Source organism: Antennarius striatus, chromosome 5 (assembly GCF_040054535.1).
Source record: "Antennarius striatus isolate MH-2024 chromosome 5, ASM4005453v1, whole genome shotgun sequence".
In the NCBI taxonomy this organism is placed as follows: domain Eukaryota; kingdom Metazoa; phylum Chordata; class Actinopteri; order Lophiiformes; family Antennariidae; genus Antennarius; species Antennarius striatus.
Genome location: NC_090780.1, coordinates 5,402,678 through 5,424,399, shown reverse-complemented (window position 1 = coordinate 5,424,399; position 21,722 = coordinate 5,402,678). Strand labels below are relative to the sequence as shown.

Here is a 21,722-nt window from a genome sequence, read left to right as displayed (position 1 = left end):
ATTATAACTAGTTGGACATCTCTGTCAGAATGTGATTCAGATGAAGACACCTGGGATGAGTCACTACATGTCCAAACTCATCCTACTTGTACATTGGGTGGTAATTATATGGAATAACTACACCCCCATGTGTGTTCACTGGGAACTTGTCTTCAGTTTCTGACGACATTATTTTTGGCGATATTTGGATAAATTATTACGAAAACGTCAGCTCTTTAGCTTGTCGCTAGCTTTACCTGCATTGATATGGATTCACTCCGTGGTCTACGGTTCTGTCACTTCTGCTGTCATGGTGTGCTCCATAACTTACGATAAATTCCATTTTTCCAAGTCCCCGTTGCAAATGAAATTTTTTTTTTAACTTATGTACTTCAAATACAGACCTGGTTCATTTGAACTTTACTGTCCCTTTAAACGGGTTCTATAGCTGTCAATGAGACCTCTGCACCTCTCAACAGGTATTTTGGCCCACTCCTCGTGAGCATACTCCTCCAATTGTCTCAGGTTTGAAGGGTGAACTCTCCAGAAGGCATGCTTCAGCTGTTTCCACAGATGTTCAATAGGATTTAGATCTGGGCTCATAGAAGGCCACTTCAGAATAGTCCAATGCTTTTCTCTAAGCCATTCTTTGGTGTTTTTGCCTGTGTGTTTGGGTTCGTTATCCTGATGGAAGACTCATCATCTGCGAGTGAGACGAGGTTTTCTGACACTAGGCAGCACATTTCTCTCCAGAATGCCTTGTTAGTCTTGAGATTTCACTGTACCTTGCACATTCAGGCTACCCCGTGCCAAATGTAGCAAAGCAGCCCCAGAACATAACCGAACCTCCTCCATGTTTCACAGTAGGGACAATGTTTGTTTCTTCATATGCTTGATTTTGTCTGTGATATGCCTTACCAAAAAGCTCCAGTTTTGTCTCATCTGTCCAAAGAACAGTCTCCCAAAAGCTTTGTGGCTTGTCAACATGCATTTTTGCAAATTCCAGTCTCGCTTTTTTATGATTTGCTTTCACCAGTGGTGTCCTCTTTGGTAGTCTCGCACGGAGTCCACTTTGGCTCAAACAACAACGAATAGGGCAATCTGACACTGATATACCTTGGCCTTGGAGTTCATCTTTAATTTCTTTGGAGGCTGTTCTGGGCTCTTTGGACACCTTTCAGACTGATACCAGTCTCTTCAATTCATCGTCAATTTTCCTCTTACGGCCACATCCAGGAAGGTTAGCTAGTCTCGTGAATCTTAAACTTTTGAATATGTACCGCTGTTGTCACAGGGACATCAAGCTGCTTAGAGATTGTCTTATAGCCTTTACCTTTAACATTCTGGTCTATAATTTTCTTTCTAAGCTCCTGAAACAACTCTCTACTTTGCTTTCTGCTGTCCACGTTCAGTGCAGCACACACCATGGCACCAGACAGCAGTGACTTATTGTCATCCTTTAAAAAGGCATACTGACTACTTATGAGATTCAACACACCTGTGATGCCAATGACAGGACACACCTGAGTTATTCATGTCCCTCTGGTCAATTTTTTTCCAATCTTTTACAGAGGTACCATCATTTTTTTCTTGGTATATTTTCAGTAGTCTTTTTTTTTTAAATTATGTTGAACGACACTTACGAAGTAATGACTGATTTTGATTAATTTTCAATAAAGTTATATTTATTGTTACTTTTGTAAGTTTCAAGTATTTTCAATAACCATTGTGGATTTTTCTATCATTAACAGAGGGGTACCAACTTTGTCCACGTGTGTATATATACAGATGTATAGGTATACAAGTGGGAACCTGTCGAAATTCAATGGAAAAACAATAATATCAGACTCTGTTTTCTTTTTTTCTTCGCTGTCACAAGAAAACAAACCGCTGTCTCCGACGAAGCGACTCCATGTGTGTGGGACAGACAAATGCAAAGATGAAGGCCGCTTCAGCATTACGGTCCGGCCATCTGAGCAGATGCCGGCTTTGCGAGTTTGGTCCTGGTGAATAAAGCACAACGTGAGTTCCGTCACAATCAAAGAATATAAACCGCTATGTTTGACGAAGTCAAAACGGCTCCGTAAGTGAGAGACATGGATAAATGTGAAGACCGGAGCTGACTCGGCTAGCAGCCCGAACTTCTGGGTAGACGCCGGAAGCGTGACAGCGTGAGGTTTTTAAGTGAGCTTATTCAAATATTTCAGTGGGGAGATACATATATATACAGTACATGCCTAAATGCACCGAGTTGCCGCCATGTGATTGGCTGATTAGAAATTAAGTGTTAACCAGCAGTTGGACAGGTGTACCTAATAAAGTGGCCAGTGAGTGAGTGAGTGTACACACACACACACACACACACACACACACAAATTTCAGTTAATAATTATAGCAGGTAAACAGTAATATGAGAAGTGAAATGAAATTTATAGGATTTACAGAAAGTGTACAATATTTAAACAAAAGTAGGCAGGTGCATAAATTTGGGCACCCTTGTTGTTTTATTGATTTGAATAACTTTAGCACTGATTATTGAAACACAAAATCTGTTTAGTAAGCTCATTGACCCTTGAGCTGCATACAAAAGTGAAGCCAATCACAAGAAAAGGTATTTACGTTGGCCAATTATTAGTTGTTATCCTCTTTGCATTTTTTATGAAGAGTGGCAACAGGAGGGCCTCAAAACTGTCAGATGACCTGAAAACAAAGATTGTTCAACATCTTGGTTTAGGGGAAGAAAGCAAAAAGCTATCTCAAAGATTTCAGCTGTCAGTTTCCACTGTAAGGAATGTAGTGAGGAAATGGAAGAACACAGGCACAGTTCTAGTTTAAGCCCGAAGTGGCAAGCCAAGAAAAATGCCAGATAAGTGGAGGCGACGGATGGTGAGAACAGTCAAGCAACAAGCCAGCTTCATTTTGGAATTAAGTGCTCTGGACTGATGGAACTAAAATTGAGTTATCTGGACATAACAAGGGGTGGTACGCATGGCAGATTAAGTAAACAGTGTTCCAAAACAAACACATGCTACCCACTGTAAAATTTGGCGTTTGGTTCCATCATGCTGTTGGGCTGTGTATCCAGTGCAAGTACTGACAATCTCGTTAAAGTTGTAGGTCACATGGATTCCAGTCCATATCAGCAGATTCTTGCATGTTTAAGGATCAGAGACAAAGCTGGATTTATGCTGGTGCTGGATACGTCAACAAGACAGTGACCCTAAAAGCTGTTCAAATTCTACTAAGGTGTTCATGCAGAGGAACAAGTACAATGTCCTGGAATAGCCATGAATATTGTCAAAAATTTGTGGTGAGATTTAAAGGCTGACCATGGTGGGAACCATCAAACCAACTGAACTGGAGAAGTGTTGTGAAGACAAATAGTCAAAAATACCTTCAACCGAAATTAAGACCAGTGCCCCGTCCACACGGTCCCGGAACTTTTTGAAAACGCAACTTTTTTCACCCCGCATAGAAAAAGATTAGCGTCCACACAACAGTTTTCGAAAAAATCTCCGTCCACACGTAACCGCATTAGTGTGTGTGATCAACACGTTTATAAACGGAACAACTCCGAAAACGACAGGAGAGAGGACTGAGATGTATGGAAATTCACGCCAATCCTCCTGGAGGACCGACCTCCATCACAGTTCTCCCACCAGCAGGCAGCGCGTCAGGTCCGACCCAGAACTGGCATCGACGTCTTTGGCAAGAAACATGAATGAATGAATAAATATATAAGCTTTTTGACTCATAAAGAAACAGACGAACAAATATTCAAGTGTCAAGCATGTTTATCAATGCATCTTCGACATGGAGGTGTTAAACATCAGAAAATAGCTGGTTTTAACTCCGTCCATTCTGTGTACATGTAGATACGGGTCACATACATTATGTCACAGTGGTTTTTGTTGCAGGGACACGCCCCCAGATAGAAAAAGTTGTCCAGACGACAACGCAGACCCAGTGTTTCAATAAACTGCACCTTGGCTGGCGTTTTCAAAAAGTTGTGTTTTCGTCCCGGATATCTTTGTTGTCATGTGGACCAAAGGCGTAACGGCAAAAAAAAGTTGCTTTTTCAAAATGGTCCGGAACAGTGTGGACGGGGCCTTAGAGGCTGTTATTTCTGCAGAAATACTAAATGTAAATACTGATGTAATTTTGGTGTTGAGGTGCCCAAATTTATGCACCTGCCTACTTTTGTTGAAATAATTATTGCACACTTTTTATAGATCCTATAAACTACATTTCACTTCTCAAACACTACTGGTGTTCATCTGCTATATGGTACATTTAACTTAAATTGTTTATCCAAACCACCAGTGACTTATAAAGGAAATGTGGAAAATTATCAGGGGTGCCCAAACTTTTTCATACAACTGTGTGTGTATATGCACAGTATGTATTATATACACACATAAATTATATTTATGAACAGACATGCAAGCGGACAAACACACACACACACACACACACACACACACACACACACACACACACACACACACACACACACACACACACACAATCATAATAAATCACAACACTGAAATCCAGATGCACAGCTTTGAGTGTCAAAGCAGTAAAATCAAATTAAAAAACACTTGATCAACGATTAATGAACATGGAGGACACTGAATACCTACATGACGTTATCTCATGGCCAGAGGTGATAAAACATTCATTCAGTTCAATAGAAGTATAAAAATATCTTCTCCCGCTATGTGATCTCTCTTGTGCGTTAGAGCAGAAATAGTGTCACTGGATAATGCAAATACAACATTGGAAATTATCACCAGGACATTTTCTTCAAGCTATGGCACAAGCACAGTACATGCAGCACGTCTGAGGACTGCAAAGAGTTTAAGAAAAGATTGTGTTCTGCTGTTACAGACAAGGGAAAAGTCTAAAAGCCATATACTGTACATTAAATCTTCTGACCTCAACCCTTGGAAGTCATTTGTGCAATGGTTGTATATCCTCTGATCTCCACTGTCAAAAAATGACGAATATTTTAAGGCATCACTGGATGAAATCACCTCACCAGAAGTCCAACATTTATAGCAGAATTGTACATCACAGCCCAGCCTAGGCCTCTGTCCTCCATCACTTCTTTCTGCCTGGAGATTAAAATGATGATCCATCACAGATGATGTTCTGACCTCGGCCAGGGAACAGTTCCATTTGCCAGTACCGAGGGTCAGCATAAACTGCACAGGTGACAGGTCAGAAGGGACAAGCTATCAACCTAGTGTGAACACCAAAGTGTTTTAGCAGTCGTGTGACAACAGTTTTAAAGCATTGGGAGTAGATTCTCTATTCTATATCTGTTTAGTTAAACTCAGATGTGATGGTTCACGTTCAGTTAGTGAGCTGTATACATCACTAATCATAGACATGCACAAGTAATACAGTCTAGGTTACAACAGCACCTAACAGTCACTAAGTATATGAGATCAGACTGCTAATGCCTCTCTGAATGTATCAGGTGATGAGAAAATGTATTTCTGTACCATATAAAAATCAGTTGTCGTAATCTAAAAATAATACAATTTTCTGCAGAGCCCCAACAGTATACTTTTTATTGAGGCACATACTGGAAGCTCATTTGTTAAATGTATTGTTGGCATATCTTCATGTAAATAGTGTGTTTGGATAAAAACATCACCCATATCTCCAGGCGTCAGCCACAGGTTGAAAGAACTGCAGTGTTTCTGACATCGTTGAACTGGTACAACTCTAACTGTTGGAAGGCCCTCTCCCACCACCAACCAGCCCAACACTCCAAAACCCTGAAACACAAAGACTCACAGCTGAGGCTGAGGGATATGGAAAGTTACTAAATATCAGATCAACTACAAAATACACAAACTTACAATGGTATGTAAATAAGCGCAACACAGCTTGTCCTCCAGTCTGTCTGGATTTGAGAACTCACCTTGCTGTGGGAGTTAATGCTGTGAGTGACCAGGCAACGCTGTACAACAGTTCCAGCACTGTCCAACAGGGGGCAGATTGTTGTTTTGGGGAAAAGCCACCTTAACACCTTCTCCCTGGTCCCAGTGCTGAACCTCCTGTAGAACAGAGATCACCAGCCACTCAATAAACAGCACTTCTTAGCGAACATCAAAAGAAATGCATTTTAAGATGAGCTGAAACTACAAGTTAAAATGACAAATGCTTTTATTAGATTGTCAATTTTAATCAACAGTTCAATACTGATTCCTCTCACTATGATTATAATGCAGCAGATTACTTGATAAAAAGTACACTTAGAATGCAGATTTAAGATCATAGACCAAAATTAGTAAGCAAAACCATAGTGTCATTCTGAACCTTGTCTGACTTGGACCTAGATTATGTTAGATTCAAAAGATTCATAAGAGCTCTGAATACAAATGTGTACCACAGCAAAGTGAAGTTGGCAGGTCCTTGTGGAAGGCCAAGGTTGTTGTTGTGCAGACTGTCATCCTCCTCAAACAGAACCGACATGGAGCTTGAATGAGCTAAATAAAGCTCCTCTAGCTTCTGCCGCTGGACACTAAGGGACTCCCCACCCTGTAGAGACCAGCACCCACAATTTCCAGTTAAACAGAAATATGTGTGAACAAGCGCACTGGAACATCATCCTGCAAGAGGCCACCTCACAGAATGCTCTGCATATTTTTGAAAGCATGAAAACTATTTGGAACATGTACGTTTGGGCATAAGAATGCTACAAAACCTGGCCAAAAGCACTTGTTTCATTAATAATTAATGAAACATTAACTTATTTCATTATTGAAATTATTTAAAACCATCAGAAGAACAAGCCTATCTGTGTTGACCTCAGACCTTCAGCAGGATGAGCTGTGGTCCTCGTCGCAGAGTCACTGTCCCCCTGAGGCTCTCTGGGACTTCCAGCACAGAGGAGATCTTTGCACAACCTGAACAGTTGACCATATTCTGCCTGAGAGAGCCAGCATTCCACCAGTCATGGAAACCTAGAGCAAACACATTAATTCATGTTTTCAGGCCAAATACTGTACTCTGAAGGGCAACATACAGAATAAGTCAAAAGACAAGCTACAGTGCCAGTACATGTTTGGTGACATGTGTAAGCCTGAAGCCTGGTAGTCTGAAGATGATGAAGAGCATCTAGATATCAGGACATGAAGATAGCACCCAAACCAGAAGTTAATTTGTTGTCAATAAAGTTATTTTTACAGTAAACAGAGATCTACAGTTTTTTTCTCTATAACAAAAGCAACATCTGAAAAGGAAAGGGTAATGTTTTTGAACACACATTCAGGAAAGTGCTAAATCACAATATAACAATAACATAAAAAACATCAAGTTGGTCAATTTTTTATATGCAAGTTCTTCTATTACATTTTTAATTTTCCAGCATTACCACATTGTTTTTTGTATATATGTCTCATGGCAAAGCCTAATTGTATTATGATGTGGATGTGTTGAGATTACAAACGCATAAATAAATGCTTAAATATTTAGGGTACACTGATAAGCATTTAGACAAATTTTAAGGGCCTGAATATTTGTTTAGTACATTTACAAATCTATTTTGCATATGCAGATTCTGACAAGTTTTTTTTAATCCTCTAAACATACTTAGAGATAATTTTACTAATTTGTTTCCATAATTTAAATGCCCATTTCTTTGTCAGCAGTGAAACCGTGTGTTTGTGTGCATATGCAATAGGAAAACAGTGAGAGATCATGCTTCAGACCTTGCAGGTTGTACTTCTTGGCGATTGGCAGAGACAACAAGCGCACATGGCTGAGGGGCGACGACCAGTTATAAGAGCCCAGTCTAACCAGACCCAGCTGGGGGCCACTCTGGGAGTAGTTGAAGGCCAGCGCTGCCACCAGCAAGAAGGTGACTACAACCACAAACTGCAGATGTAAAAGGAAATGAATGTCACACCTGCAGTCTTCCTCTCACAAAATTCTTTTTACACAACAGTACATTTATTGGTTAGGGGGATGGATTGGTCAGTATCAAAATCATTGTTTTATTCCAATTAAATATTTTAGAGAATTAGTTGGCTACCATATATGTGTTGTACATTTTGTACATTTATCAAGCTGCATGTCATATTCCGCAAATTTTCTTTATCATCCCAGCCACATACTGAAGTTGTTGTATTGACTTTAGACTTTCAATGCGCTCCTGGAAGCTTTATGGTGGGCAACCATAAAGGTTCACCACTGTTCCACATTTTCTTTAGTCTTAGATATTCATTGTTTCACAGTGGACCTGGCAAATTTACATAGCTTTGCTCCCCTTAATATATAATGTAATCAATTAAAAATGGCATTTTGTATCTACTACTTGGGTTATCATTTTCTAATATTAAAATTTGTTTAATGATCTGAAACACTGATGTGTAACAAATACGCAAAAAAAAAGTCAGAAAGGGGGCAAATACCTTTTCAGGGTATTGTATGTATGTGCAAACAAATGGAACGCTACATGTTCCCCTGGGCTGGGACATGAAGGTTAGCAAAAAACTGACTCCTAATCTCTGGTACACCTGACCTTTAAAGCAGCCCTTAGGATAGGGAACTGAGGAGGTTCCCTTGTGGGCTCGTTGGTCTCCAGAACCTGCTTGATGAATCTCTCAATCTCCCGCTCAGACATTCCATAGCGATAGCCCGACTGACGGAGGATGTCAATGCTCTCCGAGAGCTTGTCGTAGATGCATGGTTCACTCATGGATATTCCCATAACAGAAGCAGTGACTGTAGATTTTCCAACACGTCAATCTTCATCTGCCAATCTCCAAGCGCATGGCGTCACCTGAGGAGTCATTGGGATCATTTTCTGCCACTTCACAACTTGAAAACCAGCTGGCCATCATAACTTACATGATTAAAGGTGTTTTCCAGGTGGACATCCTGATAACATCACTGACGGAAAATATATTTTTACTGAAGGTGCATCTAACAGTAGAGTTCTGTTAGGATGAGATGCTATTTGCAGACAGACAGCAGAATCTCAGCACAAGTACTGACAAAGCTTCACCTGAAACAAAGCAAGAGAAAGCTTTACAATGTTTGTATTTTTAATGAAAGCAAGTCATGTTTTATCAGGCAGTTTTACTTGCTTGAAGGCAAATGAAAAATATCAGTCACCTATGAAAAATCACTGTCTTAATGTACTGTCTCCATTTGCAAAACTTGGACAATGGAAGAGACAAATTAACTCTGATAATCCAATCATACTTTCTTGCTACTTTGTTCTGACTAAAAGAAAAGTCTATCCAAGTTTTAAATCCCCTCAGTCTTCCACAAAGTAGGTTAAGCATACAATAAAACTTCTTCGGTTTTACAGGACTGTACATGGCTGAATTTTGAGATCTCATCAAAAACAATTATCTTAAGTCATAATACCGAGTATACACAATGAGACCAGAATTATAGTTACCATAACTCTTAAAAATGAAGAACAAGGTAAAAAAAAACACTATTTTGATGAACGTCTGAGGATAAAATCAAACACATTTTTGACAGTAGTAATAATAGTAGTCTGCTCTTTCTGCTATGACGTGGAATTAATGACAGAGTCGATTTAAATTTTACGAAGCAGCCAGACAATTACTGAGAGGTCATTTCGCTTCAAAACGCTCTCACCATTCATTCAGCTCCTCCATCTGCCGTTCAGAACTGAAGAAACCTCTTCGGTAAGAGGCAACACTTCTTTAAGCTTCTCCTACACGTCCAGTTTACTTACTTCAACCTGGCCTTATTCAATCCATGCGATGTCAAAACAGAAATGTTCCAATATCTTGTGTTACGTATCGTGAAATGCGACATAAAACACGTTGACAATACAAAATTGGAAGGCAACAACCACCTCTGTCTACGACTAACCGTGTTGATGCTTCGGGCTCAGCTCGTCTGACTGCTGAAACTACCGTCAGACAACTTCGGCTGATTGTCAGCATCAGAGGAGAGGAGATCGTGAAGCCTCTCAGGTGTAACCTACGAGTGTCTGAATGACTCAGTCTGGATCAGTGAACAGTTCTATTCCCGAGGCGATTCGTGATGTACGTACATGTTCCAACAAGAAATCCGTTTAACACTATTTGGAACATAAAATGTCGAAACAAGAAACACTTGAAATGATGAAAAACTCACTAATGTTCCGCAGCAGATCTAACACTGACGTTAGCTTGAGCATGCTAGCCTCGATTTAGATTAAGTTTCTCTCACGTTACAAATATTGACAGAAGAAAACCTTACCTTAAGCCTTACATTGGAATACACGACCGCATCGGGCCCCTCTTGCTTGTCATGTTATAATAGAGGTATGTTTTTGTTTTTTTAATGACAAGCCTAGTGAATGAGGAACGCCGCCATGGAAAACGTCTTCTTCGATTCCTGACGGTTTGACGACTTGTTGTATTACCGCCACCTACTGGTAGATAGATAGATAGATAGATAGATAGATAGATAGATAGATAGATAGATAGATAGATAGATAGATAGATAGATAGATAGATAGATAGATAGATAGATAGATAGATAGATAGATAGATAGATAGATAGATAGATAGATAGATAGATAGATAGATAGATAGATAGATAGATAGATAGATAGATAGATAGATAGATAGATAGATAGATAGATAGATAGATAGATAGATAGATAGATAGATAGATAGATAGATAGATAGATAGATAGATAGATAGATAGATAGATAGATAGATAGATAGATAGATAGATAGATAGATAGATAGATAGATAGATAGATAGATAGATAGATAGATAGATAGATAGATACTTTATTAATCCCGGAGGAAATTGCATAACACTGTGCCATAATTCTAAAATTATAGACTGTATTCTAATCGATTTTGTACTGTTTTTTTCCTTCTTGGCTATTGTGGGAACCTACACAGGCAGGCACACAACACAGCTGCATCACATCCACTCAACAGCCAGGTGACATGTTTTGGGTCCAATTAGGAAGTGATAAATGTTTGACGGTAGGATTAGACTCTCCTTGAGGTTTTCGGTTGGCTGGTTGTGGGAGCTGCGCTCACTTGTCTGCAGGATAATTGTCATTGCTTGGAGGACACAGATTTCAGCAATGAGATCTCTGAATGATTTACTTCACTGACACCTGAGCTGCCAGGCTGCACGGAACGTGAACCACAAATTTTCCTGTCCAAATATGTGGTGGGACACCTGAGGAGACCAAAAAGGACCGGGCCAGCCACTGTTTTATAGGAAAATTTGTACTTTTATTTTTTTCCTGTGTTGCCCTCCTGAATTTTGTCTTTCTTTTAAGGGGTGCTGGTGGTTCTCCTCTCTGTGTCTTTGACGTAGGATACTTGTTGTACAAGGCCGGACCTACGCTGATGCCTGCACCTTGTAGGGGGATTGTACTGGTGAGACATGACCTTGGTGTGTACTTTTAACAATTTTAACATGGTGTGATATTTTATAGTTTTTATTAGATTTTAAGTGTGGAGTTTTATTATTGCATGCTTTGTGTTGGTATTGGGCCTGTGTTTTCACCTTTGTTTCACCAGGGGCCTCCGTAGCAGGGGTCTTGCATCTGCGGGACCGGCCTTCCTAGACCGAGGAGAATCCGCCAGCCTTTTATAACAATGTTTTAAGGAAAATGTTTTTAACTGTTTTAATGCTATACAGCTATATACACCTGCCTATTATCAATTGTCCCTCAGCGGGGAAGATAGTGTCAGCCACACCACACTTAGAAAAGTTTTTTGGGTCCTCCTGCCCAGTCTCAGGAGGTGGCGTTGTCGGACTCAAAGGGAGGTTGCCAGACTCCCCAGTTACCACACTAATTAAACTTAATCAAAAAGTTATTCTGAAATTGCTTTATTAATTTCAACATAGCCGTCCTGGCTGCTGTAGTTCAAAGGATAGATGCCATTCTTTCTCTGTAATTCGAGGTAGGGTAAGAGGCAGTCCCTCGAGGCAGTCAATTTTACCCAATAGAAAGTCACGAATGCTTCCGATCCTCAGACTGACACAAAATAGACCAATAACAGTACAGAAAGAAAATGGTCAGAAAAGTTTTATTTTAAATTTGAACAGATTGTCATAAAAGGTTGGTCATTTCTGCTTTGAATGTATGATTTATGGGGATTATATGGAGGAAAGGCAAAGCAGCTTTACAAGGAAAGTGGGACCAGCAGATTCTTGGTCAAAAGACTGACTGCCTCACATGCTCCAAGAAGGATATTAACAATCACATCAAAGCCACGTACAGCAACCCTGTCAGAACAAACGCTGGGTCCATGTGATGCACTGACAACACCACCAGAGCCTACAGTAGACACCTTGAAAGCGTCCCATTTAAGTGGAACAAGTGGCGAGGAGCAAGCTCAACACTGTGCCCAAGCAGAGTACCTTATAAGTTACAGTGCGCACTCACGCATCAAAGCTTGCAACTTCAACTCATCGTGGATTTTTGGTAGGCATTCACGTGATACCGTACATGCATTCTATTGGCTGAAGTATGTTTCGTTCTGTGAGTCTTGGACTTATGAGACACAAAAGTGCTTTACATAGTCGATAAAAGTGTGGGAAAAGGTAATATGGATAGAAGGTGCTTTAATATCAGTATGGGGAGAGTCATAAATGTTTAAATTACCGTAAATAAGATAGTTTGTAGCTCTATCGCAGAATTCATTAATCGCATGTGATTCCTGTAATGCATTAACCGCAAAGAACAAGGGTGCACTGTATATAAAAACTGCCCAAAACTACATTAGCTTTGGAGGGCGCTAAAGGTCTTCTGGAGGAAAGGAAGGATTGCCAAGTCATGGAGGTGTTCAGAGAGAGTGTTCATTCGGAAAGAAGGGAAGTCAGAGAATATGGGTCAATTTCGTGTCTCTTTGCTCAGTATGGAGAGCTAAGTTTTTCGGTATCATAGAGATCCCTCAACTTCCTGGTGAGCAATAAGTAAATCAGCACATTAGTGCAGAAGGGAGGAATTCCAGGGGTTGCTGGGTTCCTGGAACATGCAGGTGTAACACAGCTCATCAGGAAGGCAAGAGAAGGCAGATGGGATATAACAGTAATATGGTTGAATCTCATTGAATCTCATTACTATGGTTGAAGCTCAATAACCCACAAGCTGGTGGAGGTCGCACTAGAGAAACGCCATGTGCCAGAGATGCTTAAAGACTAGCTGGAAGTCGGCATAATTACTGGGTGTACCATCTCAGTGACAGCTCTTTGTGCTAGCAATGAAAATACTCATAGCAGCCGATTCACAATGCAGAGGCCCCCCTTAAATCAAGTCAGGAGTGAGGCAGCTTCTCATCGGAGCCTTCAGCTGACAGCTGTACCAGGAGCCAGGTGGATTCTCAAGAGTTTGAAGAATAGTATTGCGTGGGTGCAGATGAGTTTCAAACCTGCAAAATCCAGGTCCTTGGTTCTAAAGAAAGGGACGGTCACAGACAAATTCTGCTTCAAGGTGGGAGAACACCAGTGAAACAAGTGAAGACTCTTGGAAGGCCTTCAAAGGTCTTCAATTGCAGTCTGAACAACAAAGATTCCATCAAGGCAACCAGTGTTGACCTGGGAAGATGGTACAAAACTGTGGTCAAGTCTGGGCTTCCTCGAAGATTCAAGGACTGGATCTACCAGCATGGAATTCTTAGAAGATTCCTCTGGCCCCATTTTCATATATGAGGTCCCCATGACTGTGGTAGAAGCCTTTGAGCAAAGGGTGAGCAGTTACCTACGCAGATGGCGGAGGTCTAAGCAACATCGGCCTGTGCACGAGAACACCAATAAGCTCCACCTCCCCTTCAGCTAAGTCAGAGAGGAATTCATTGTAGCATGGGCATGTGAACAACTACAGTACTCTGAATCTAGGGATGAAAAAGTGTCCGGGACAGCGATTGCTGTGAGGCCAGAGAGGAAGTGGAGGCTGCCAATGCAGTACACCAACAAGTTACACTGAATATACTGTGAGGGGCTTTGTTTTGCTCACGGCACATATGAAAAAAAAGACACACACACACACACACAGACGAACCTGCAAAGGTGCTGTGGCTTTCATGGGGTGCGGGGAAAGGGTCAGGTGCCCGGAAGATTGGAGAGCACGTGCGAGAGGAGGAGGAGAGAAGTGCGCGAAGAGACGGCGGAGATTAAGAGTGAGACGTACAGATTAATGACAGAGTGTGGCTGTGTTTAGTTCATGTTTCTGAGAGCTTGTTCCTAAATTTGGAGCAAGTTGGTAGTACAGTGACAACATGTGAAGTCACCAGTTTTCACTGCCACCGAGGGAGGTGTGGACAAATTCTCCACTGAAGAGCATCCATTACTAGTGGACTAGGAGTTTGCTCTTGCAGTACGAGCCTAGGACCAGCCACCGAACGGGACCAATACACCTTGACAAGCGCCAGGCTTGCAACGCAAGTGGACCGGGTATTTAGATATTTAATTATTGCCGGCTTAGAGTAAGATTTTTATTACGTACCTGTTGGACAGTTTTATATTACGGGGTCATTAAATGGGAAGGATGGAACGTGAGATTGACAGAGGGATTGGTGCAGCTTCCGCAGGGATCTGGTCGTTGTATAGGTCTTTCGTGGTGAAGAAGGAAACTCCGTAGAGTGGCTGAGCGCACCCGTAGAGACAGGGTGAAGAGCTCAGTCACCCGGGAGGAGCTCGGAGTAGAGCCGCTGCTTCTCCGCCTCCAACGGAGCCAGCAGCTGAGGTGGCTCGGGCATCGGTTCCGGATGCTTTCTCGATGCCTCAGAAACTTGCTTTCTTTTACATTCACCTTAAATATAACACCATTATTTTCGTTCAAATGAAAATGCAGTTTGTTTAATTTTTTACAGTCACTTTTCCTCGTACTTTTCTATCGACATGTCCTCTTGCATGCATGCCGTCAAATGTGAAAACATGTGTCAGCATGATAAATAAAGACTCTGATTCTCTGATTCTGATTCTCTGAGTCTAAATCATGCTGCTTGAAATATTGTCTCCAGAAGAATAAGGCGGTGATTTTTTAAGTTTTATTTGCACTTTTATAATGAAATTTTCATTTCAATCTCTATTGTAAACATGCTAAAATCTGAAATTGACTGCAGAGGTCTTTCCTTACGAGACTAAGGATCATTTTATTTACACATCATACACAAAAGGCTGTATGACAGCACCTGCAGAAAATAATGGAACCCGTAATCTTAAAGTAGACAAGCAAGAAGACAAGAAAGTAACAGCTTTAGAGACTTGATGTTCGATGTTTGATATGATTCTGTTGTGAAAGAGGATTGTACTGTACTGTATGTTTTTAAATCCTTAGTATAGCTCTGACTCAAATGTAAAGGTTAAGTTTAATACCTTTTGCAGACTTAAATTGTTTCAGAAAAAGTTATTCACAATTGGAATATATTGTGAAAACAAATAATGAAATGTTGTGATTATGTAGCAGCGAGAACATGAACAATAACTGCACTCCGATCTGTTTTCCCACCCTGCTGTTGAGGGTTAATGTTACTTTTCCTGGCAATGTAAGTAAAATGGCAGAAACAGAATCACCATCTCTCATGCATTTAAGATAAAATCTGTCAGGCCGAATTCTGTACATTGTTGAGGTTGGATCTAAAACCATACTGTATAACCAAAGCATCTCTGTATGTCTCCCACTTCCCACTGTTAGATTTTCGCATGTGGTTTGACATCCAGTTTTCGGTTGAACATAAACTACAATGTGCCCTTGTTCCTCAAGGGTAATGCATTCCAGGAACTACACACGATAAAGGAATTCCGCAATAGAACGACAAACTATTTATCTTATTATTTATGGTAATTTAAACATTTATGAACCCTCCCCATACTGATATTAAACCATCTTCTATCTGCATTACCTTTTCCCACATGCTTATCGACCGTTCAAAGCAATTTTATATCACGGAACATGGCGCACTTCCGGATGCCGTCAGCCAATAGAATGTGTGTACAGTATCACGTGACTGCCTACCAAAAATCCGGGATGAGGTGAAGTCGCAATTGTTAATGCGCAAATGCGCGAGGGCGCACTGTATACAATTTTGCATTTTCTACTTTTCTGCAGTGGCTATCTTAGACAATGTGAACAACCTAGACCAGGGGTCAGCAACTTTAAACGTTCTAAGAACCAAATTGGACCAAAAAAACTAAAATCAAACCTGTTTGGAGCCGCAAAAAAATTATAAGCCTTACATGAAGGCAACACCGGCTGTGTCTATATTAGCCTACTATCAAATTGACTAACTAGTCTACAAATGCATCATGACATTCATGATTAAATGATTATTTTCCATGCAGCACATCCTGGAGAGAATGATGCACCACGTGACTACTCTATTATACCATATTTGGTGCTTTAAGTTTAACATCCATTACTACATTAATGTATTGTTTTGTTACATTGATGAACTCCTTAAATTTGCTCCGAAGTGCTACTCGCATATCAATGATCGCTCCTAAATAATCCACGTTCAGTGTGTGATGGTGATGAACGTCTCTGGACTCTTTCAGGGAGGGGAGGTGAGAGAGTCTCGCTGTACATCCCTGATGAATAGTCAGCTTGAACTCCAATGACTAAACTGTTTCCGCTCCTGGAGACTTTTATTGAGCATGTTTAGGTGATGCGTTCTGAACAAGCAGTGCTATTAATTCGATCATTTCTTCTTGCGGCTCATCTGAGTTTACATACCTGCAAAACAGCGCTGTCTGTTCAATATCGATCACATCACATGACTCATCATGTTTAATTGATAATGTTGGAGTCGAATTAATGTCCTTGATTTGCTGGTGATGGCACGTGTCCTTTCCTTCATTGTCTGCGGAGAAAAGCACGTCTTTAATTTTCTGTATTATCTGTGTTTTGTTTTCGTCATTTCAATGAATAAATCCTTCGTGCAATCACCATCATTTGGAGATATAGTCAGGGGGACTGTGTTTGTTGAAACCACCTTAGCCACAGCAGTACCTCTGGTCAGAGAGCAGGTGCCACACAGAGAATGGTTCAGATTTCTGGTATTAAATTAACAACTTGCAGTATTACAAAACATAACTTTGTGAACAGCCTTCATAAATCATATCTGTAACTCTATCGCTAACTCACTACACATACACGAAAACATCGTCTTGGACCCCACAGCGCATCTGTGCTGTCCTAAAAGGTAACAAAATTTTTAAATGTCACAATAATGTTGATAATGTAACAAAACGTAGGGAATTTACAACAATAAGTTTTGTTTGAAAAGATTTTTAGCTATGAGTAGAATGTCTATTTTTTTCTTTTAAGGATAGTTTATTTGTGATCAATCTCCAGGGAGGTGCTTAAGAGCCACATGCGGCTCCGGAGCCGTGGGTTGCCGACACCCGACCTACAATGTTGCACTCCAGTGCATCTTCTAGTGCAGAAAATACTGTACACTGTATTCGAAATTCATTGTCCCAAACTGATTCGTTGCCCTGAATTTTCAGCTTTTAAATGAATTCGACAAGATCTAGCATTATACAAAAATACTCTCAGACCGCATCAGAATCATAAAAAAGAGACATACTTTAACATATCTTAGGGAATGCAAATATTAAAACAGGTGCTGTGGTTGATATGCCATGTTAGCTATGATAGCTGTCATCGACTGCAACCCCTGGCATTAGCTTCGACAGCTGCCATTGCCTAACTTGACCAATGATAACTAACAATATGTTATTGAAAATTGGCAGATAGGTCTCATTCCATAATTTTAGCTATCATAACACACATTAGCTAATATTGTTTTTAAAAGTTGGCATAAGTTGTCATTATCCATGATAGATTAACCTTATTATAGCCACTGACAATCTTACATAAGATATGCATTCGTGTGTTGGGGCTTTATATGAAAAAAACCCCAAATGAGTTACTCTGATTTGAAATTGTGTTAATTTTTCAGTCCAAATCATTCTCCAAGTCAGGATCAAACTGATTTTTCATGTCTACTCAGGCCTTTAGAGAACAGCATTGAAGTTCAAAGGGGAGAATAATAAAGTGGATTACAACAAAATGCTGCAAAAAATTGATTTTAATGTTGGCTAAAAAAACACCAAAACATCAAGTTATAGACAAGGCAGTTCAGTCAGTGGCCGCTATGGTCCAGGCAAAAAGTTTTCACAACAAGGTTTACCCAAGGCTTCAACAATTTTAAGTTCCTTCAGTTCAAGACAGCAAAATTTAACAAATTGGTATTTAAATTCTTCACGTTCAAAGTTCGCATCACTGATTCATAGCAAATGGTCCACATTCAGTAAAAAGTAATCCCATGTCTTAAATCTTCTTCTTCCATACTTCCATACTCAACCCAGTCAGTTTGATCATATGACTACATTCAAAAACTAGTTTTCTGAAAAAGCAGATCTTGAGTACCCTGGTGGCCTATTGGAAAATGACCAAGTTCAATGTGGAACATTGGTTTTCACTTTGGCTTTGTAGCAGAAAGGGCTTATGTGACTTTTCAAACTTGGGAGCACTTCTATGTACAGTACTCAAAATGGCCATGTTTTGTAGGGATACATGTGAACACATCACAGCCCTCAGGTTGCATCAGTAGAGGATTTGTGTAAGAAATTGTGGATCTGCTGAGCTGCAGCTTGACCAACGATGGGTTCTAGTTCAGCAGGGGCAGAGTTACAGAGCTTCTGGATGCTGGAAAAGTGCTGCAGTAGGGCCAAAGCTTTGACCCTGCCAATTCCGGGAACCTGCTGGACCAGAGCCAGCACCAGAGGGTCCAAACACTGAAAGGAACTCTTAATTCTGAAGAGGTCATCCCTCCCCTCGCCATGAACCTAGAGACATTTTAAACAGGTTGAAAAATCAGCACATGAGAAAAAAGTGTGGCACCAAGCCAGGTCTGAAAATGACAGCTAGGTTTACACCAAAGTCACATTATAACACTTTACTACGGTCACATGATTTAGTCCCACATTGCTGCCTGTAAACACACAACATATAGTATACAAAAATGTAAATCAGAGTGATTTGATTGATCTCAAATGGCATTACTACTGATACTACAACTATTAAGAGTATGACTACTACTTACTATGTCACCAGTGAGCTGTGAGGCCTTGAAACTGCTAGAAGTACTACTATGGCCAGTACTACTACTACTGCTACTAGGTTGATAGACAATGCTAAACAATATGACTGATGAACAGTGAGATCTTGGCCTGTTACATCTACTACCACCACTATTAGTTTACTACTACTACTACTAGGTTGTGAGCACTACTACTACAAGATTATTACTATCACTAGTACAACTACCAATACTGCAACAACTACCACTACTACTACCTGCGATGTGACTGATAAGGTGTGACATCTCAAGCCCCGTCCACACGGTCCCGGAATTTTTTGAAAACGCAACTTTTTTCACCTCACATAGAAAAAGATTCACGTCCACACGACATTTTCGAAAAAATCTCCGTCCACACGTATCTGCTTCAGTGCGTTGATCACCACGTTTATAAGCAGAACAACTCCTAAAACGGCAGGAGAGAGGACCAGGACGTGTGGAAATTAATGCCGTTCCTCCTGGAGGACGACTCCCATCACAAAGTTCTCCCACCAGCAGGCAGTGCATCCTGGTCTGACCCAGAACTGGCGTCGGCGACGAACGTGAATGAATGAATAAATAAATACATAATCTTCATGACTCATAAAGAAAGAAACAGACAAACAAATATTCAAGTGTCAAGCATGTTTATCAACGCATCTCAGAGCTGTTATACGTCAGAAAATAGCCGGTTTTAGCTCTAGACACGGGTCAGATGCATGACGTCACAGCGGTTTTTGTCGCAGGGACACGCCCCCAGATAGAAAAAGTTGTGGATGCAGCATCCACACGACAACACAGACTCGGTGTTTTCAAAAAAATTCCAACTTGGCCAGCGATTTCAAAAAGTTATGTTTTCGTCCCGGATATCTGTGTTGTCATGTGGACGGAAGGCATAAACGCAACAAATAAGTTGCTTTTTCAAAAAGATCCGGCACCGTGTGGATGGGGCCTCAGTATGCTAGGACAAGGTTAGTACTTCTATTACTTACGATGTGACTGATGAGCTGTGAAGCCTCGGTTTGCCCGCTGACTGGCAACAGTGTCAGGCCGAGGTCAAACACCACAAACTTTTGCACAGTAGAGAAGTACTGCTCACTGAGTCTTGTGCTCTCCACCAGCACCAAATCCTGGAAGCTACTGCTGCTCTTTAAAAGAAATCACAAATCATACCAGGAACCACCGCACATACAGGCTACCAGCAAAACTGCACAGTTCCTCATCTCCTTCAAACTCACATTTCGGAAGCAAACAAGTTTCCTCTTGTAGCCTTTTCCTGCTATAATGTCACACTCAGACACATACAGAATGCGGCATTTATTGGGCAGCAGGAAGTCTGCAACACCAAGCTCATTTTCAAATATAATTTTCACACAACCTGCAGGAGAAGGATGAAAGGGCGGTTACCCCACTCACGGCATCGAATCCATCATCTAGAAATTAGGACTGACATTTGCAACCAAGAGTGACATGGTCCATTCTAAAGCTGACAGACTTTAAAGAACTTTTATGAAAAAAAAATCACATCAAGTCCCATTCCAGGCATGACATGACTGGGACAATGTTAGAACAAATGTTGAACAAAATGCAGAGCAAGGGTGGGGGAGTGTTATAACCTGAGAGGAAACCTGTGAGACTAATTAAGTGGTAAATTTAAGAGTAAAAAATCTCTAACAATACAGTCATTACTTTAAAAATGCTGTAATAAATTGTGTTTTTCTATTTTGTAAGTCAACTACAGTACATAGGTTTCAGTTTCTTGGTCTAAGCTAGCTCAACCATATCACACCACGTGTGGCTTCTGTGTTACAGACTGAACGCTGTTAGCAAACAGACATCAACACAGCACTACTTCAGTAAATGTAACAACACAGCACTACTTCAGTAAATGTAACAACACAGCACTACTTCAGTAAATGATCTCAGATCGATATTTTTGTCACACGTACGTTGTCGTAAAATAAATTACACAATTCGCTTACACGCCGTTGTAATCAACCACTTTCATACCTTTCAAGGTCTGAATAAGTAACGACTGCCTCCACTTGTCGCTAGTAATAATGTGTCCGAAGGGAGGAGACATTTTCAGCGCAAGAAATGGTTTAGACTCCATGTAGCTCCACACTGGACGAACCGTGGACCTGCTGTCGATGAAAAATTCTGTAACTCCGACATTACGAATGGTTTTCGTTCCGTCAATGAACTTCTTCGTCTTCAGGACGTTGCGTAGGTGTCCCTCTATGGCCCCCTGCAGGAAATGGGGGGAAGTAGCAGGTAGGCTCAAAAACACTGTTGGGGAGGGTTCCTGTAGATTTCCTTTAAGTATTTTTCCACAGTTTTTGAAAAGTTTTGATTGATTAAAAAGTTCATCCCACCGTGTTTTATTTGAACTACTTTTAAATAGGATTTTATGGCTCTTGGGAAATTATACTTGAGGGAATTTTTTCTTATTTGATCTGTATTTCATCGCAGTTATTTTAATTGATTTTAATTGATCTGATTTCATCAGATTTTTAAAATTATTTTGAATGACTTAAAATGTAATATTTTAAGTGACTGGATCTGTTGAATTCAGAATCACTATTTTGCATTGAATGCTGTTTGTTTTTTTTCAGTCTGTGAATCCAGAACCTCATCCAAAGGGAAGA

The 21,722-nt window shown here is 40.5% G+C and overlaps 2 protein-coding genes across 6 annotated transcripts; both read right to left on the bottom strand.

Annotated features, from left to right (window-relative positions):
• Positions 1-1,653: 1,653 nt before the first annotated feature.
• On the bottom strand, positions 1,654-11,544 carry c5h6orf89 (chromosome 5 C6orf89 homolog). 5 transcript variants are annotated; one of them, XR_011035482.1, is made up of 11 exons: positions 11,510-11,538; positions 10,228-10,402; positions 8,851-9,007; positions 8,522-8,782; positions 7,710-7,875; positions 6,814-6,962; positions 6,386-6,537; positions 5,918-6,053; positions 5,648-5,771; positions 5,024-5,189; positions 1,654-1,982 (listed from the first exon to the last, which is right to left on the bottom strand). XR_011035482.1 is itself a non-coding variant. In XM_068316347.1 (10 exons), the coding sequence occupies exons 4-10, from the start codon at positions 8,708-8,710 to the stop codon at positions 5,107-5,109; spliced, it is 999 nt and encodes a 332-aa protein (XP_068172448.1). In that variant the 5' UTR covers positions 8,711-8,782; positions 8,851-9,007; positions 10,228-10,402; positions 11,510-11,538; the 3' UTR covers positions 1,654-5,106. The 5 variants fall into 5 exon arrangements, 3 of the variants coding, with proteins under 3 accessions (XP_068172448.1, XP_068172446.1, XP_068172447.1); XR_011035481.1 differs by having other exon boundaries at positions 3,016-5,771; positions 11,510-11,544; XM_068316347.1 differs by having other exon boundaries at positions 1,654-5,189.
• Positions 11,545-18,024: 6,480 nt separating this feature from the next.
• faap24 (FA core complex associated protein 24) lies at positions 18,025-21,265 on the bottom strand. Its single transcript, XM_068315391.1, has 4 exons — positions 21,085-21,265; positions 20,313-20,452; positions 20,067-20,222; positions 18,025-18,802 (listed from the first exon to the last, which is right to left on the bottom strand). Exons 1-4 carry the CDS (start codon positions 21,185-21,187, stop codon positions 18,551-18,553), a joined length of 651 nt encoding a protein of 216 aa, XP_068171492.1. The 5' UTR covers positions 21,188-21,265; the 3' UTR covers positions 18,025-18,550.
• Positions 21,266-21,722: the final 457 nt, after the last annotated feature.

Bases quoted from the DNA above. Each gene is read 5' to 3' on its own strand.
- c5h6orf89 (XM_068316345.1), bottom strand. From the start codon at position 8,710: ATGGGAATATCCATGAGTGAACCATGCATCTACGACAAGCTCTCGGAG. The intron at 7,876-8,521 runs GTCAGGTGTACC...TTACATCTGCAG, and splicing joins TCCTAAGGGCTGCTTTAAAG to TTTGTGGTTGTAGTCACCTT. The intron at 6,538-6,813 runs GTCTGAGGTCAA...TGGTCTCTACAG, and splicing joins CACAGCTCATCCTGCTGAAG to GGTGGGGAGTCCCTTAGTGT.
- faap24 (XM_068315391.1), bottom strand. From the start codon at position 21,187: ATGGAGTCTAAACCATTTCTTGCGCTGAAAATGTCTCCTCCCTTCGGA. The intron at 20,453-21,084 runs GTATGAAAGTGG...CTTCTCCTGCAG, and splicing joins ACTTATTCAGACCTTGAAAG to GTTGTGTGAAAATTATATTT. The intron at 20,223-20,312 runs GTGAGTTTGAAG...TTTCTTTTAAAG, and splicing joins AACTTGTTTGCTTCCGAAAT to AGCAGCAGTAGCTTCCAGGA.